The sequence below is a fragment of the Ovis canadensis genome, chromosome 23, assembly GCF_042477335.2.
Source record: "Ovis canadensis isolate MfBH-ARS-UI-01 breed Bighorn chromosome 23, ARS-UI_OviCan_v2, whole genome shotgun sequence".
Classification (NCBI taxonomy): domain Eukaryota; kingdom Metazoa; phylum Chordata; class Mammalia; order Artiodactyla; family Bovidae; genus Ovis; species Ovis canadensis.
The window spans coordinates 71,778,211-71,797,343 of record NC_091267.1 but is presented as its reverse complement, the minus strand read 5'-3'; the positions used below and the strand labels follow the sequence as shown (position 1 = coordinate 71,797,343).

General features: G+C 48.4%; 1 protein-coding gene across 1 annotated transcript; it reads right to left on the bottom strand.

Annotated features, from left to right (window-relative positions):
- Nucleotides 1-4,502: 4,502 nt before the first annotated feature.
- Nucleotides 4,503-18,609, bottom strand: GRP (gastrin releasing peptide). Its single transcript, XM_069569236.1, has 3 exons — nt 17,202-18,609; nt 10,494-10,721; nt 4,503-4,705 (listed from the first exon to the last, which is right to left on the bottom strand). Exons 1-3 carry the CDS (start codon nt 17,338-17,340, stop codon nt 4,668-4,670), a joined length of 405 nt encoding a protein of 134 aa, XP_069425337.1. The 5' UTR covers nt 17,341-18,609; the 3' UTR covers nt 4,503-4,667.
- Between the last annotated feature and the right edge of the window lie 524 nt (nt 18,610-19,133).

Genomic DNA, 19,133 nt, shown 5'->3' with positions numbered 1-19,133 from the left:
ACTGAATTAAACTGAACTCAACAACCTTGAATCCTACCTCCCTCTGGAGTTCTAGTATATGAGACAATAAATCGGATCTTTTATGCCAATTTGAGTTGAGGGTTTTCCGTTACTAACAGCCAAAGGTATCCTAATGGGCACAGCGATCATTCCTGGAGGTCTATGACATAGTCTCTTTTCCATCTAGAGTCACGTGGACCCATTCATTCATTATTCACTACTTAGTTCAATGAGTCTGATCACAGGGCAAAGAGAAGCAGGGCTATGGTTAGGACTGCCAGCAATCCCACTTGCGGGAACCCAGAGGAAATGAAATCCGCACCTCCAAGAGATGCCTGTGTTCTCACATCCATTGTAGTGTTATACACATGGTCTTTCTGCTTTGGGAATAGCAATAGTTTTTCATTGTGGGTTTCCCTTGAAGGGTTATCTCATAATCTCTGATTAAGGCAGCCTGTGGTTGAGGAAATGAATTATGTAAACCCCACCTTTTGCTTAGATTACTCCCTACGCATCCAAGCTAGTTTAGAATGCCCTGTGATGATCAAATACCCCAAGAGGAATGGAAAGGTGGGTGTTGGGCTAGAAATCGTACCGCACGGCTTGACGTGCCTGCTTAGCGAGTTGCTGAGCCTCTGATCGTAAGCGAAGACTACTGAATTACCCACAGCAACCTGCCCCATGGCACAGAGAAAAAAAAATGACTGTGGTTTTTAAGAGAACAAATTTGAAGGCAATTATTACTTCCTTCCCTTTTGGATTCTTCCTCTTAATTATCCCGCTTTGCTGCAAGGAGGTCTAAATACTGTCACCTCTTAAAAGCCACCCTCTCTCCTCGCTGTGGGCATACAGACACCCAGGTTGTGTGGTGCTGGGAACAATCGGAAGCCTCTTCCTTCCGCCAGAGTCCCAGGCTGGGGCTGAATTGTTCTCTAGAATAGGAATTGGCAGAAATCAAAGAGGAAATTCTTTTTTGAGAGCCGCAAGGGGCAGGGGACATCTGTGACCTGGGGCTGACCATATCTTTCATCCCTTACTATTTATGTATTTTCCTTTTCTTCCCCCACCTTGGACTGCACCCCGTGGCACGTGGAACTTAGCAACCAGGGCCTGAATCTGTGCCCCCTGCAGGGGAAATGCAGAGTCCTGCCCCCTGGACCACCAGGGAAGCCTGACCACAGCTTTTGAACACACTGCCTTCTCTGATAGGGTCTATTGACTGTGGCTGGGGCGGGATTGGGGGGAGGCGGGGGGAAGAAGGGTAACGTAAGAGTTGTGAGTTAAGCTTCATTTGGGGCAAAATGGGGACTCTAGCCTGGAGAACAGCGCTCAGACAGCTCTAGGAGCTGCTCCAAAGGGGTAGGAGGAAGCCTGGAGTATTTGTGGTTTTGGGGAAGGGAGTTAAGGACAATTGAGCACACATTTTGGCAGAAGGTGGCCGCTGGTCACAAGAAGGTGGGCGCCGGTCATGAGGAGCAGATGCATCCGTTAATGATTTTAATGCTTTTCTAGGTATGAGCAAGAAACCGAGCTCATAAATCGTCTCCTGGAAATATCTGTCAATAACTACCTTAAGGCCTTCCTGCCAGACTTCCCGGAGCCCAGAGTGCCTCCCTCCTGATCCCCCTTCACTCCTGTCAGGGTGTGTCGAAGGTCAACAGCTACAGTGGCCGGTGAACCGCATCCTTGCAGAGGCAGGTGGCAAGGATCCATGTTTAGGTCCCACAACGTTCGTCCCATATTCCCGAAGCAGAACCTTCGTAACTACATTTCCCAGCTTCCCTCGATGCCAGTCTCAGGCGTGTGATTCTGCCAATCAGACACAGATATCAAAACCCTGGATTCAGAAGCAAGCCACAGGGAGTGGCAGACAGCGCCGACTCCGTGGTTCTGTCGAAGGCTGCAGGGGAACTGTCCCATCGACCTGTCGGAGACATGGCTTTGAGCCCTGGACGTGCAAGCTCAGCCGTGATCTCCAGGCTTCCCCACTCACTGTCTGCTCATTGAGCTTTCCTTTCCTCCTTAAGCAACTCAAGGTGGATGCTGTTCCCTGCAGCTGAGATTTCCCAGGCCCAGTAGGCACTCACAGATAGGTGATAGGATTCCACTTGGAGAACAAGAGTCCAAGAAAGCTCTCCGCATAGGGAAAGGTATTATCTTTTCACTGAAGGGATTCTGATCTTTCCTTTTTAATTTTTTGTTGTTGTTGTTGGACTATAGTTGATTCACAGTGTTGCTTGGTTTCAGGTGCACAGCGAAGTGATTCAGCTACACGTGCACATCTATCTGTCCTTTTTCAGATTCTTTTTCCGCATAGGTTATCACAGAGTATTGAGTCGGCTTCCCTGTGCTGTGGGTCCTTGTTGATTCTCTATTTTACGTATGGGCTTCCCTAGTGGCTCAGACGTATGATAGTGTATATATGTTAATCCCAAGCTTCTAATTTATCTCTCCCCCACCTTTCCCCTGTGGTAGCCATCACTTTGTTTTCTATGCCTGTGAACCTGTTTCTGTTTTATAAGCAAGTTCATTTGTATCATCCTTACAGATTTCATATGTAAGCAATGTGTGGCTTTCTCTTTCTTACTTCACTTAATACGACCATCTCTAGGGCCGTCCACGTTGCTTCAAGTGGCATTGTTTTGTTCTTTCTATGTTAGGTAATATTCCATTACATTTATGTACCACATCGTCTTTGTCTATTCACTGATGGATGAACCAAGGCTTGATACAGGGGAGCTTGCAAGTGTCAGGAGATCTGAGTGAGCGATTCCTGTGTCTAGGTCAGGACATGGGAGGAAAAAATAATTGCAACCGAAACAAAGGATCATATCTGCTCTCATGAAACAACCAAACAAGAGACATCTAGATGGGCTTATTCCAGAAGCATTGCCTTCCTCTTCCGACCTGAAATGCCACCCCTAGAGAAATGTCCCCTGAGTCTGGAAAGGTTGTTTCCATCCTTATGAGTGTCCTGTGTGTGTGCCTGCTAAATCACTTCAGTCGTATCCGACTTTGCAACCCTATGGACTGTAGTGCGCCAGGCTCCTCTGTCCATGGGATTCTCCAGGCAAGAAAACTGGAGTGGGTTTCCATGCCCTCCTCCAGGAGATCTTCCCAACCCAGGGGCTGAACCCAGGTTTCCTGCACTGTAGGCGGATTCTTTGCGAGCTGAGCCTCCAGGGAGGCCCCCTGGAGGGCAAATGCTGATGACAGTGCTTCCCCTTATCACCAGCTGCCTGACAGGCTTTAGTGGGCTCAGCCCAGGACTGCGTTCTTGAGGAAAGGGGCCTAGGAGATCCAAAGAAGAGGAGGAGGTCCCCTGGCTCTGGGTAAGCTGGGAGCCAATGTAGTTTTAAAAGGATTACAACACAGCACATCTTACGTGATTCTTTGACAATCAAAGCCAAGTCAAGATAAATCTCTTCACCATTTCAAATGTGATTTCCCCAAATGAAAGAAATCTAAACATATGGCAAGAGGCTTTAAAATCTGTTAATGTGTGAACGCCATGATGAAAATGGAATGGGCCGTTGTGAACTGCCAGGCCGTGTTCTCCGAGCATCAAGGGGCTCTTGGGAGCCTGTCTTCTTCCTCTGCTGTGGAGCTGAGGAAATCTGGCTGTGGGGACTACCTCTCCCAGACTGGCGGTGGAATATTGAAGAAATGGTGCTACTTGCTAGGCTTAAATATCCTGGCAGAGGGCCTCAAAATGAGGTAATAGAAACACTGTGAAATGCTACAGAATATCCGATGACTGTAGAAGTTTGAATCCCAGTTCCCTTGACTGTATGACCTTGGGCAAGTCAGCTGACCTGACTCTGTTTCCTTGGCTAAGTGAGAAGGGTAATCTCAGCTTACGAAACTTTTAGGAGGAGAATATCAGTAACATCGACCAAATACCTGGTCATGGTAAGGGCTGCAAAAATGGGAATTATTACATGATAAAAAAGGCCAGCCTCTATGCTCAACCTAGCCCATCTGCTGGTAACGATAAAGGACGTCTGTGCTTCTAATAATGGCATCTATAAAGGATTCAGTATATATATATATATATATATATATTCATCAATAAATTGGCTTTCAGAAGGGAAAGCTAAAAATTCAGCCCACCTTCATCTGTAAGCATACCAGTTTATTATCAAGCTGCTTGTTTCTTTTTTGCTGTTGTTTTCTGGGGCACGTGCGTGTGTTTGCGCCCTGCAGCAAGTGGGGTCTTAGTTCCCCAACCAGGGATTGAACCTGCACTCTCTGCATGGGAGGGTGGAGTCTTAACCACTGGGAAGTCCCAAGCTGTTTGTTAATCTCAGTGCTAATCACTCCCTCTTACCTGGAACTAAAATTAGAGAACTACCTGCCCTTTGGACAATATGTTTAAGCTTTTATTGTGACTGGTAACAGGTTGGGGACTGGAATCTAATAGATGGCCTAGATGTAAAGAACATTAATTAGAAGACTCTTTATGGACAATTTTTCACAGCAAACAAGTTCAAACCAGAAGATGCTGCTTGAAAATCATGACTTTAGTCAAAGTTGAAAGGTACAAGAATAGTTAAGTATTTTGCACAAAGGAAATCTGTTGATGATCCAGTAGAACGGACGCCCGCAGAACACAGTTTCTTAAGGGTTTTGTTTTGCTTCTTTGAGGGAGGCGGCTATTGTCATCGTCAGTACAGCTGGGGGTTCCCTCCTTCACGCTGAGAACCTGCAGTGAAGAGTCCACGTTAAAAAATATTAGGAAGAGGTAAGCAGGTGTAGTGAGTGATGCTGAAGTCTAATACTACAAATTAAATCCTTTCCCAACACACCATCACTTGGGAGCTTGGTAGAAAGGCAGGTTCGTGGGTCTGCCCCAGACCTGCTGCTGCTGCTGCTAAGTCGCTTCAGATGTGTCCGACTCTGTGCAACCCCATAGACGGCAGCCCACCAGGCTCCCCCGTCCCTGGCATTCTCCAGGCAAGAACACTGGAGTGGATTGCCATTTCCTTCTCCAGACCTACTGAACTGGAAGTACTGGGAACGGGACCCAGTGATCTGTGCTCTCACAAGACCTCCAGGGGACTCTGAGCACATTAATACTTAGGACCACAGCTGTCCCCCTAGAGGTAAATTAACTTCCTCTTTTTGGGGAGCCGCTTTATTTTCAGGTCTTTTTGGTATATTAGCTTACTTTACGTCCTGATGTGACTACACAGATGTAGTCACATATATTTTCACAAAGTTTTCTGTATATTCACAGAGTTTTAAGAAAACTTTTCTTAAAAATGTATCTTATTGAAAGGTAGTTGATTTATAACGTGTTAATTTCTGCACTCCAGCAATTGCACACACACACGCACTCCGCTTTCCTGTTCTTTTCCGCTCCAGTTTGTCTCAGGATGTTGGATGCGGGTCCCTGTGCTGCGCAGCGGAGCCTGTGCCTCACCTGCTCTGTGCGGAACAGTTCGCCTCTGCTAATCCCAGCCTCCCGATTCATCCGTCCCCCCTCCACCCTCGGCAACCACGAGTCCGACCTCTTGGTCACTCTGTTTCTGCTTCACAGACCAGAGCATTTACACAGGTACAGTTAGACTGACATTGGAAATGTAAATGTGTTATTTCCAGGAATTTGCTACTAAAGTAGCAGCTGGGTGGGGGAATTGCTAGGGAAGGTGGAATCTTAATTGCTACTTTGCTTCTCTGGCAAAGCCTCATTCCACAAGTCAAGGCTAGCTCATGAATTACACAATTACACATTATAAACCCATGACTGTAAATGGCAGTCGTGTGGGCAACTTGGGAACAGGAGCTAATGTGGGTTTCTGCCAATTCTACACTGCTTGTGGTTGGCTTGCTGTGGCTTCTGTTACAATTAACTAAGACGGAAGGATGAGTAGCTTTGATTTTAGACCACTTGTTTTGTTTCCATACAGCACCCTTTATCCACTTTTCATCCAGATGAGAGCTTATTATACCTTCCAAGATTCTCCGGCAATTCAGGTTCCCCAACATCCAGACCAGCCATTTGTTCCTAATAAAGGAATTACTGAGATTCTCAGGTCAGTGATTACCTGCTCAGTGGCTCGATTGTTTTGACCAGGTGATAATGAAGCCAGGGCCTCAGGTTCAATTCCCACACAGGCCAATTAGCTTTGCGTTTCTCCAGGAGGCCAGGTTGCACTATTGAGGGTTGCCAGCCTGCCTGAAGACGCTGCCATACATTTGTGATATGAGCCACCGCTCACACAAGGGGTCAGACGAGGTCAAGCCACATGGAAGTCCCCTGCGTTGGCTCAGAATATTGAATCTGAGAGCTTGGCTCAAGAGAATGAAAGTAAAGTGACGACAAAAAGACAAATCGTGTAACTTCAGAAAATCAAGGGCCTGGAGGCAGGAGAGGGTCCATGGTTAGGGGTAGGAAGGAACCGTATTTGAGGTGGGGGCCGGCTTTACTCTGCTCCTTCATGTAAATGGTCAGGGTGATGAGAAGCTTTTTAGTATTCTCAGTTGTATGTTGTTTTTATGATATTTGGAACTACCTTTAGAGCATTTCACATATTAATAAATAAAGTTATTCCCTTTGCTGATCTGACGGGTCAGAGCAGTCCCTTAAAGGTGAGGGCAGGGAATTCCCTGGTAGTTCAGGGGTTAGGACTCTGCATTTGCAATGCAGGGGGTACAGGTTCCATCCCTGGTCCAGGAACTAAGATCCTGCATACTTCATGGTGAGGCCAAACGAAATTAAAATAGTACTAACTTAAAAAGAAAAAAAATTAAAGTGATGGCAAATTTGAACATTTACTTTCTTTCCCTAACACCCCTTGCAGTGCATTCTCCAGGTCCCTTTCCCCATGTCGACCAAATAAGAGAAAAATGCGAGGCTGAAAAAGAAGAAGAAGGAGAAAAAATAAAAAGAGCTGGGTCCAGATTACAAAAAGAACCCCTAAAACCAGCTTCAACCTTCACTGAAACTCAGGACAAACCACAGCCACCTCCAGGATTATGGATTAGACTCTGTAGCTGAGCTGACCACTGTCTCATGTTATGGAAACCATGGGGGGAAATTCCATTACCTTTTGTGAGAAGGGTGGAGTTAAAAGATATAGGTTTAACCTTGGGAAACTATTGGCCATCATTGCTAATAAAGTTCTGGATCCTGTTGGTCATGATATACTAGTCTAGGTTCAGTGTGCGTTTATACAAATCTTTTCCTGAATCAAGTAAATATCTTTGTCATGAAACATAGGAAGATGCTCAGTTGTAACTCCAGGTCTGGGAGGTTTGGCAACGGGACTTGATGCTTTATTACTAAAATGGAAGAGGGGAACATGGGGATAGTTTTTAATTTTAAGAAAAGTCCTGCTGTTAATTCTGATAATGCTTGGCTGAATTATTAAACTTCTTTCTAACACCAAGAGATATAAGGATTTTTAATAGAAAGATTCTCTTGGTACTTCCTCTGTGTAAGAAAGTTGCAGGATGTTTTCAATTTTCATATCAACATACTTTCACTGAGGTGGAGTTTCTAAAGCAAGAGAAGCGATAGCTGTTTTGGTCTCTGCAAAGGCTAACTGTTGAATTTGTCTTTCATGCTGCTGGGAAATAAGTCCAAAAGAACGGGACCAGTGTGTGCAATAGCTGTTCAGTCTGAGGTGGAATTAAATGAGATGGGCTTTCTGAAACTGTAAAAAGGGGAACAGAGCGTAAAGAGACGTAATGGAAAGCAGGGCCTGATTAGAAAAAGATGACTTCCTCAGCTCACACTGCATACTGATAAATATGGTCCCCTTAAAACAGCCACTCTCTGTAACTGCCCACCCAACAATCCTATAGTACTGCCGCCCAAAGCCTTTTCTGGAGCTAATCTTTTGCGATTGCTTTTGAAGTCTGCAGAATGTCCTTCTGAAGATGGCAGAAGAACTTTGATCCTCAAGGGAGGAGTTGCACTTTTCCAAACATTCCAGAGCTGTGCGGAGCGGGGTTTGGGGGAATAAAGCAGCTCAAGTGGATGCCGTTGCTTGAGTCACCGTGAGGCACTGTGAATTAATAACATGGCTGGATGTGGTGTGTGTGCACGTGTGCTTGGTCATGTCTGACTGTGTGCGACCCCATGGACTGCTGCCTGCCAGGCTCCTCCGTCCATGGGATTTCCCAGGCAAGAATACTGGAGCGGGTTGCCATTTCCTTCTCCAGGGGGTCTTCCCAACCCAGGGACCGAACCTGAGTCTCCTGGGTCTCCTGCATTTGCAGGCGGTTTATTTACCACTAAGACACCTGGGCAGCCGGGGTGTGGAGAGGTGGTATTCTATGAATACTCTGTGAGGGTAAGTCCATTTCCGTGTTTGCTATTTTAGATGGTTTTATGCTGGTGATCGGAGAAGGCAATGGCACCCCACTCCAGTACTCTTGCCTGGAAAATCCCATGAGCAAAGGAGCCTGGTAGGCTGCAGTCCATGGAGTCGCTAAGAGTTGGACACGACTGAGTGACTTCACTTTCACTTTCCACTTTCATGCATTGGAGAAGGAAATGGCAACCCACTCCAGTGTTCTTGCCTGGAGAATCCCAGGGATGGGGGAGCCTGGTGGGCTGCCGTCTATGGGGTCGCACAGAGTCGGACATGACTGAGCGACTCAGCAGCAGCAGCATGGTGGTGATCACGGTTAGTCTTCTGACCAAGGAGAAGGCCCTGTTATTGGATATCCACCCACGGAAAGTCCTGCAAAGCACTTGACCAAGAATAGCCCAGGTCAGCCAGGGCCCAAGAAGTCAATTAAAAATCCCCAGAACCCTCAGACCCACGCGGTTCATTAGCAGACATGGGAGCTTATATAATACCAGTGTGGACCAGAGAATCAGTCCCTTGGGGCTCTGCACAAAGTTGGTACTTATTTCTGTATCGGTTGATGTAATCCAGATTTTCTTTCTGAATAAAGGCTAGAAGAGACTTTCTCTCTAGGTGCTTAATGCAACAGATAACCTTTTTTTTGTTTGCATTCAGCACAGAGAGCCCACAATAGACTGACACAGAAAGGCTGTGAGAGACCAGCCAAGGCCCGGCCACGCCAGCCCAGAGCCTCTGTTAAGGGGCCATCAACCAGAGGTAACCGCGTGAGAGCTCCCCACGGTCTGCGAGGGAAGCACGATGTTATTTTCACCAGAGGCAGCAAGAGGGGAGGCGGCCGCTGCCTCCCACACCCTTCATCTCTAGGATCAGCAGGGACCATTCCCGCCTCGAAAGGCGGCGGACTGTCCACAGCAGACCCCATCGGCTTTTCCTGTGAAAGGCTGCATGACCAGCCTCTGCGTTTCCTCACCTTTAAAATGTAGAGAGGAAGACAACCTTCCTGAGTCTCCCTCCTAAGACTGCTGTGAGCATCCACTCAAGGACATGGGGAGAGGTAAGCTCTTGGATTACGGAAAATACTTATTAACACTAGTGGTTATTATTTGTTTTAATTAATTTTTTATTGGAGTAGAGTTTATTTACAATGTTGTGTTAGTTTGGCTATTATTATTGGGAGGATTTCAATGATTACTTTTGCCCTTTGTCATAAATTTCAGGGAAACTTCTTAAAAGTTAACAAGACATCTCATTCTCAGTTGCCCTGCTTTCTTCCTATAAATTTTATTTTCTCTTTCATCTTATTTACTGTCTTTGCATCTAACAGTGCCCATTTTAAATATTTTCCTCTGTCCTCTGTAAAATCACATACAGAATGGATTAGTTGACCAAATTTTATATTTTCACCAAGTTTTAAAATATTCAGATGAGACCCAAACTAGGTAAATTTGGAACAAATATGAAGGGGTACTAGCTTGCATCAGAAGTAGCAAACAAGAATGCTCTCTTGTAAAAGGCTCTTCCACTAGTGTTCATCAAAGAATAAACATATATTGGGATTTCCTTAGTGGCCCAGGGGTTAAGAATCTGTCTTCAAATGCATGGGATGAGGGTTCAATCTCTGGTCAGGGAACTAGATCCCACATGCTGAGGCTAAAAATTCACGTGCCACACCTAGAGACCCTGCAAACTGCAACTAAAGAGGTCTGAAATGAAGATCGAAGGTCCTGGGTGCTGCGGCTCAGCGCCAGCACAGCCAAATAAATGAATCTTTAAAATATATACACATGAACCAACATATCTATAGTTCCACGGGATCAACTCAAATAATCTATGGCCTCACGATCAAAATATTGGGAAAGGATGTGGTAGATTTAAAAACTCTACCAACGCACAATTGCTAACAAAACTCCTAAACTGGAGTTCAGTGTCTTAGGAGGAAAGATAATTGATGACGTCAAAAAGAAAAGCTAGCGTGGGGACTGGCCACGCGCCCTCTGAATGTGTACAGCATCCCCCTGCAGGAGCCGCCATGAAGAGCAGCTCTGTTCTTCCCTGCAAAAACATGTTCCCCTCCTTCCAACTTCCCGGTGCACCTTCCACCCCCGCCCCAGCCCACCTCTCCCGACCTCCACCTCCCTGGTATGTTCTCTGTACCCTTGAGTCTCGAACCTGAGTCTTTGAAGTTGCTGACGTCCTTGGAATCCCAGGCAGGCTGGTGAATGCTCAGGGGCTCCCATCGAGGCGGCTGGTGGCCTTGGGCCACCTTTGCTTGTAGGAGGCTTAGCAAGTTCCTGGTCGCTTCTTCCCACTGGGCGTACTCCCTCAGCTGCTCCTTCAGGCTCTCCTCCTCATGAAGTTGTGGGGACTCTGCCACACTCTTTTTTCCCATTAAGTGTCCTGTTCAAAAGCAGAATGGAGAAGGAAATGGCACCCCACTCCAGTGTTCTTGCCTAGAGAATCCCAGGGATGGGGGAGCCTGGTGGGCTGCCGTCTATGGGGTCGCAGAGAGTTGGACACGACTGAAGCGACCTAGTAGCAGCAGCAGCAGCAGCGAAAGCAGAAACCATACACAGCCAATATTCTATAATAACTAGAAATGAAGTCTAACCTTTAAATTATGAATCACTATCTTGTACATCTGTAACTTACAAAACATTGGATGTCAATTACACCCCAATTTTTAAAAAGGATGTTCAATGCCACATTGATAAAAAATAAGATAAAGATATACTCTGGGTAAAAAAAAACAACAATAGCATGCCACTAATTTAACCCAGGGGAATGAATGAATGAGAAATTAAAAAAGGCACCAACTGTGTTTGTGCTTCCTCCTCCTAAATGGGATATAAATTGCACTTTATTAGTAGGAGGAGTTAGTCTGTAAACAACTGACAGATTTTGCTCCCAGATCAAAATCCCTAATGAATGGACAGAATTCAGAACCGCAGCTCAGGAGCCCTGGGTCTGGTCCCTCTGCTCACTAGCCAGGTGACCTCTCTCAAGTCATTTTGCACCCCCAGACTTCAATTTTATCAACCATAACATGAACGTGTTGGGTCACATGACATGGAAGGAACCTTCTACATCTAAAATTCTATCACCAGCTTTGTGTGCATAGAATTCTATTCCCGGCTAAAGGATGGCATCTGAACGTCTTCCCCAGTCAATTTTGAATTTCTCCTGAAAAGTCTCCATGCTCTTCTCTGTGTGATTACAAAGGTGTTACTTTCCTCTTATCTGTACCAAAGGAATTTTTCATTTAGACTTTCTTAGAATTTTAGCTGAGACTGAAGCTAAAATTGCGCCTAGAAATTACCGTTTGTAATGAAAAATAAGTTGAAGACAAGTTCTGGCCAATGCGTTTCAGCCACTGAGATGCAGGATTTTTCTCTTGGAGGTTAAAATGGTCACAGAAGTCTATCAGTAGCTCCAGAGACGAGCATTTGCCATAAAAAAATAAAAGTTGCTATGCAGGAGGCCAAACCACTAAAAACATAAAAACTCATGTACTCAAATGGAGATAGCCATAGGATCAGAAGGCGATGAAATTTAACAACTGCATCCCTAACATGGCTTAAATATATGCACGTTATCTTATTTACTTTCTCCGGTTGGTTTTCCTTATTTCTCTGTAATTGGATTTTGTTGTTGTTTAACTGCTAAGTTGTGTCCAACTCTTCTGCGACCCATGGACTATAGCCCGCCAGGCTCCTCTGTCCACAGGATTTCCCAGGCAAGGATACTGGGTTGCCATTTCCTTCTCCAGGGTACCTTTCTGACCTAGGGATCAAACTCGAGTCTCCGGCATTGCAGGTGGATTCTTTACCACTGAGTCACCAGGGAAGTCTGCGTAATTGAGTTTTAGAACACTTTTACTTTCTCACATTAATAAAACTATGGCGCATTTGATTTAAAGTTCACAAGGAAAGAGCTCTTTGTGGCTTTAGGGTTGACTGGCATTAGAAGTAAGTAAGGCAAAGACCGTGAAAAAGGGATTGATAGACCCCGAGACCACTTGAAATGGAACGAGGCTCCTTCCTCACAGCTCTGTCTACCAAGAGAGAAGCCCAGACCGTGACTTTATTGCTTGTGTGTGTGACTTACAGTCCACAGGATGTTTAAATGTGGACTGTTTCATTTGACTCACACCCCAATCAATTTGATGAAAATGAGACTTGCCAAAGGTCGCACACATGCAAGTAAAGATTCTGGGATTCAGATCAGCTCGCAGTCCAGACTCTACGGTATTATACTGCTTTTCAAGTGTCTTTGAACTTCCTAAGAACATAAGGCAGTTAGAAATCATTCTGGGGCTTGGAAATAAGGATAAGGCTTACAAAAGGCTTTCTAATCTCATCAAAAGGAATGGCGATCATATATCACTATGTCAAGACTCATTATGTGACTCAGAAAAATTGATTCTGTGCACATTGGGAAGCCTGAAAATGAGGTTTTCCCGCATTGCAGTGTGAGCTTTGCCAAGTCGCTTAGGGCCTGACACTTCACACAATTTTAAGACTCGATTGAGAACACTGTCCCAACTGAAGGACTGGAATCTTGAAAGGCTGGCTCCCTACTTATCTGCTTGGTGAACTTGGTGTCCAGACACACACTAAGTAACCTCGCCTTTAGCCATCAAAATGATTATGTTGCACAACTTCCCAGGAAGTAGCAAGTCACTTGGCTTTATTACTATGGAGGAAATTGAATCATGATAATGGGAAAGCAGGATTAGAATCTGATGCTCCCAATAATGACCTCAGTCGCTCTTGCTCTTGGTCATTGCCTGTCATCTAGTTAGGATGCTGGAAATGAGAAAGGCCTTCTTCGCACTGAAGCGGAGGGACGATGGAGATGTTTTTTACAAATAGGACTTCATTTTTGTCATGCTTGAGTAATTTTGTGACTTTTCTACAATGCAAGGCTAACGTAGGCCTCCATTCTGCAGATGATTTAACATAGACTCTTGGGACCTTGGGGGCTTCCTGGGTGGCTCAGTGGTAAAGAATCCGCCTGCTGATGCAGGAGACACAGGAGATTCAGGTTCGATCCCTGGCCTAGGGGAGGAGGAAATGGCAACCCACTTCAATATTCTTGGCTGGGAAATCCACTGGACAGAGGAGCCTGGCAGGCTACAGTTCATGGGGTTGCAAAGAGTCAGACATGACGGAGCCTAGCACATAGCTACACACAGCTATGGGGACCCTGTACTGAATTTCAGTATTTGCCATTTTGGTGGGTGGGTGTTCAGACTCCCTTCCCTAGACCACACACCTTTTTCCTTTTCTAAGGGAAGTGCACCACCTATAACATCCCAGGGAAGCACACATCCCCTGGGTCCTAATGCACTACATAGCTAGTGACCATCAGCCAAATAATTGTCTCCATGACAACATGGATGATATGCCCACTTCCATCTCTTCTCCCATCATCATTTGTTATGTGTCCATATCACATTAATGGAGATCTCAGCACAGACAAAAGACAGGCACTAGAAAAAATTAACCCTCGCTGGGGCGGGGGTGGGTTTTGTCCTTTTTTATCACTTAAAAATATCACTAAAATGGCAGGTTTGCAAGAGAAAAGAATTTTCTTGAACTGCAAACTTGAAGATTATCCTAACTTCAGGCAATATCTATTAAGGCAGAAAATGTTGAGTGTAAGAGCTGGTTTTTCTTTCTTTCTTTCTTTCTTTGGGGGGGAGGTGATACTTCAGCCGTGCGTTACAGTGGCTGGTGCAGAGGTTATGTAAACCGTTCTGCGGCTGAGCACTGGCGTTCGGAATGGAACCTTCCACGGCACGCTTCACACCAGAGTCAGAACCACGACCAGAAACGCTTCAAGGGCACACAGGGGGGAGGCCACAGCATTAGTGCTGACCTGCATTTGCATCACACACAGAACATTTCCATGAACATCAAGCCAGGTAAGAACTGGCTAAGTTTTCAGTCTGCTAACTTCTTTTCCGCGGCCACATCACGTTCCTCTCAGCTGGAAGAAGCAAATCATTCGACAAACCTGCAAATTTGTGCTGACAGCTTCTTCATGGCCAGCGACATGTGGCTTTCGTTTGCTTTAATTAAAACCAAACTGCATATCTTCAGTGATTGGGGAGGACAGGCATTCACTTAGAGCGGAAAGCTCAGTTGAAAGCCTAGCATGGTGTTCATGCTTGTGAATGCTCACAGGCTGATAGAGGGCACATCCTCCCAAAGCAAACTCCTTCGCCACTGCAGAAAAAGTTGAGTCACTTTCAACTCAAATGTGATTCTCTGCATCACCTCCCTCTTTCCCTTCATCAACTCTGCACAACTCTGAAAAAGGAAAATGAGTGTGTTTGCGAGCACATAAGAGAATAAGACAATTTGGGGTGCCAGTGGTCGGCACACTTTGGAGCTGGGAACAGATATATGGATACCAAGAGGGAAAGAGAGGGTGTGAGGAGCTGAGAGTGGGGATGGACACGTAAACACTGTTGACATTGTGTACCAAATAGATAACTAGTGAGAGCATGCCGTGAAGCACTTAGGGCACTGTGGTGACGGGAATGAGAAGGAAACCCAAAAGGAAGGGGGTAAGTGTACAGGTACCGCTGACTCACTTTGTTGCACAGCAGAAACCAAGACAGCTTTGTAAAGCAACTATACTCCAATATAAATTAGAAGGACATTGTTATTTTTTATTTATTTATTTATATTTATTTGGCTATACTGGGTCTTAGTTACTACATGTGGGATCTAGCTCCCTGACCAGGGATCGACCCCAGGACCCCTAAGCTGAGAGCACGGAATTGTCACCACTGGACCCCTAGGGAAGTCCCCAAAATTAATCTTTAAAAAGAAACAACTTAACTCTCTCTTTCCTGCTAGCTCTCTTTTATGAGCAAAAAGAGGCTAGAAATCTGGAGGTTTCCACCTTCTCAGCCCATTGGCTGCTGGCCAGACTAGGCAACGGCCACTTGATCTAAACTCCCAGGAGCCCTTTTTATGTATTGATAGGGACATAGTAAAGGGACAAAATAGGTAATTAAGTAGTTAACCCCACTAGAGGATTGTAAGTAGGAAAAATATGGGAGACCCCTGTAAGTTCACGATTACTCAAGAGAGCAGGTTTGCTTAATGACAAAACCAAGCAGGCTTGCTTACAACAAAACCATGCAACAGAAGAATGAGACATGTCCCCAAACAACAAAGCAATGGTGGGATGAGACCCACATCCTGCCAGTGAGCTCAGTAAGTTCATGGTCCCTAGGACATGCTCTCTGGACACACGAAAAGCAACAGTTTGTAGACCTAGACTGACCACATAGGGACCGCAGAACTCCCCTGCCCAACCTGGAGGAGGTGCTGATGGTGGACAAATGACCGTCTACTCAAAGCAAAGAAGCTCTTCCCCTCTCCCTGTTTGTCCTTTGATCATGAAACCGTAGCCCAGTAAGGTCTCGGTCTCAGGACGTAAAGGGCCTGTGGAACCAGAGCTCTTCAGAACCCCCCAAACACACCCAGCTGTTTCAGTATCAATTCTAGGTTTGGCTTCTTAATACCTTCCAAGTGTCCTCTCTGGGTGTGCAGGGCTTTTCACTCATCCCAAACTTTCCTTTCTGTACCCCGGTTCATAAGCTTCCCTGTCCCTCAAAGATACAAATACTTTCCTGTCTGGGGTTGAGGACTTGGCAAATGATTCCTTAAGTACTCATGAAAACTGCGCTATTGCAACCCAGAGCTCTCCGCTTCTCTGCGGGAAACCCCGACAAGGCACGGGATCTGAGCGCCCGAAGTTCTAACCTCACCCCCACCCCATAAACGCATCCCGGTCTTCACACAGAGATCCTGTAACGCCTCTGAGAGTTGAATTAGCAGGTATCTTTCCAACACACCCTCCCACCTCTCCTAAGTAGATGACTAAGGGAATCGTGAAACACGCACCGCCTGACATCTCTCTAGGGATCGACTGGCTTCCGGGGAAATGCTGGGCTATTGTAGCTGGCTGTGGGGTGGAGGAAACCGAACGCTTTGCATTATTTGCCAGAGCCTCTGCTCCGCACGGCAGAGGGCTCCGGGGTGATGTCGAAGCGGCGGGGTCGCTCCGGGCGGCCCGGGAAGGCAGCGAGCGCGCGCTCCGCGGCCGGGCGTCCAACCCGCCGCGGCGCCGGGCCGGGACCAGCACACCTCCAAGCCAGGACAGCGGGACTTACAGGCGGAGCGGCAGGGGGAAGGAGCGAGGTTAGAGGGCGAGAGAGGCGGGGGAAATCAGGACTCTGGGGACAGAGACGCGGGGTCCGCGTGGAGACCGGGCGATTCCCCGAGCGCGGAGCCTGCTAGATGGAAAGAGGGAAAAGAGAGAAAAGGGCAGAGAAAAGAAAATCGCTTCACGGCAAAAAAAAAAAAAGACTGAGGAAATTCAGGCGGGCCCCAAAGCGAGGTGGGATTCAAGCGCTGAACGGATCTGAAAGGCGGGGTGGGCGCCGCGCCCCGGGCCCACACCTGTGGCTTTGTGAGGCACAAAGGCGCAGCCGCCGGGCTGGACCAGGGCTCCGGGACGCCCTGGGGACCCGGGTCCCCGAAGTTGTTCGGGGAGAGAATCGTGCCAGACAGGGTTGTGATTAGGTGGATAAAGGGTGCTGCAGGAAGATGCCCACGGAGGGTTATCGCTGGGATTTGGGAGCGCTGCGTGCTGAGTGGGTGTCCTGGGGAGGAGGGAAGACACTGGCAAGGCCCGACGGCCTCCCTGGATGCCGAAGGGCAGGGTGGGCGTTTGGGTCGAGAGGTCGGAGCAAACCCAGCCCCCCGAGGCCGAGCCGCAGGAACGCCGGGAGATGCGGAGACGCGCGCCGGCGGCGGGCTGGCCCCCCGGGACTCGAGCGCGCGGGACACTCACCGACCGCCCAGTGGTTGCCGCGCGTGTACATCTTGGCCAGCGCGCCTGCTCTGCCAGCCGTCACCGGGGCGGCCGATCCCCGGGGCGCCGGGCAGAGGACCAGGGCCAGCAGGACGAGCGAGACCTCGCGGCCGCGCATGGTACCGGCGGGAGGCGCCCGGAGCGCCGCGGCTAGGCTGGGAGGAAAGCGCGTTCTCCCCGCGGAGGCAAGCCCAGGACCCGGAGCTCGCAGAAGCGCCGCCGCCGCCGCCGCCCGCCTCTGCTCCGGCCGCCGCCGCGCCGGGCTTTATATGCAAGCCCGGGCGGGCGGGGTAGGGGGGCGTGGAGCGCGGGCGGGGGGGGCGCTCCTCCGCCGCGGCCCCGAGCGCTCTGACGTCTCCCTGTGGCGAGAGCCGGGGCGCTGGGACCACGGCCTCCGAAAACCATCCATCTTCCCGCCCAGGGGTGAAAAGGCCGGGTGTTCCCCGCGCGCCTCTCTCTTTCCCGCGTAGACCCGCCCGCCACCCCACACTGGACTCCTTCCCACCCTCGACGCCGTCGCTCCAGCACAATGTAGTGAAGCCCTCCTTTCGCAGCTCGGCCAGGGCGCCTCCTGGCTAGCTGCCTTCGGATCCAGCAAGGGGGAGCAAGGACGCGGCCGCCCGACCCCAGGGGCGAGAGGTGCGGCGGAGCGCGGGTTGTAGAGAGGGATGAACACGGAGGATGGATGTTTTTAGGCCGGGCTTTGCCGGAGGGATTTGGAGCCCGAATTGCAAAGCACTTCTGATTCTCAGACCTTTCCGCTCTGGGGACCACCTCCCTCCTCGCGTCCTAGCCCGCGAAACTCCAGACCTTTGCCTGCCTCCTGCAGAGCGCCCCTAACCCCCGCCGGTTCACCGCCTCCAGCAAATACCCTCACCCGACCTGGGTTTTCCGTCCCTGCCCGTGAGGTGCAATGGAAGCTGGAGCGGGAAAGACGTGTAATGTGATGGAACTAGCAACAGTTTTACTACGCTCCTGGTTCCCTTCATCAGCGTCCGCCTAATGGAAGAAGCTTCTATGCTGGTTTCCTAGGCTGCGCCTACCAGACGGCGCAAACTGTCCCTCAGCTGCTGTTTACACACTCCTCTAGGGCTGGGCATCTTTGCTCTGCTCCTTCTGTTCTCGGAGATGAGGAAGGGCCACCGGCTCCACTCCCGAGATTCTCAATGCCATGGATACAAAGCGGGTGGGCGCCATAGCCGTGCCGCAGCGACTGGAAGCGTGGAGGGTGCTGCTGCCCACGATTCGGCTGCCAGAGCTGGGGGTGTGTTGCTGCGCTCCTGAGTGCCTGTTCCTCACCAAGTGCTGGTGAATCACTCGCTGGTGGGTCCCTGCTGGTGTTCCGTGTCAATACTGGCCGTTGATACCAATTAAGTTGAAACCATATTCTTTATCTCGTGGCCCAGTGCACCTGAGCCAGCCTCAGATGGTGACATGTGCATGTCCCATGACTGAGTGTTCTTGAGCTTGGAAGAGTATTTCCATGCATGTGTCTGGCTAGAAGGTTAAAACAAGCACTAATTTCAAGAGCACCATTATTAGCCAGGCAACAGAGTAATAGGATCCTGAGGGAATGCCCTCAAGTGAAAATTGAGGGGGAAAGCCGACATGGGCTTTGACTTCATCCCTCTGGGTTCCCAGGCTCTGCTTATTAGGCAGCAAATGTTCCACCATCAGGTGACCATTTGTAGGCTCACTGCCTCCCACTTGGCGGGGAGCTCGCCTGAACTCAGGGACAGGGTCTCATTCCCCTGTGGGCCTGCAAAGAGCCTGGACCCAGTGGCACACAGCAGCTGTTTGATGAATGAACAGCTAACCTGAGAAATGCTCGCATCTAAAGGCCTTCTGCAACCGGTGCCTTCAGAGGGGCATTAAACCTTTCTCTCTCCAGATTAAGTGATAGAAAAATAT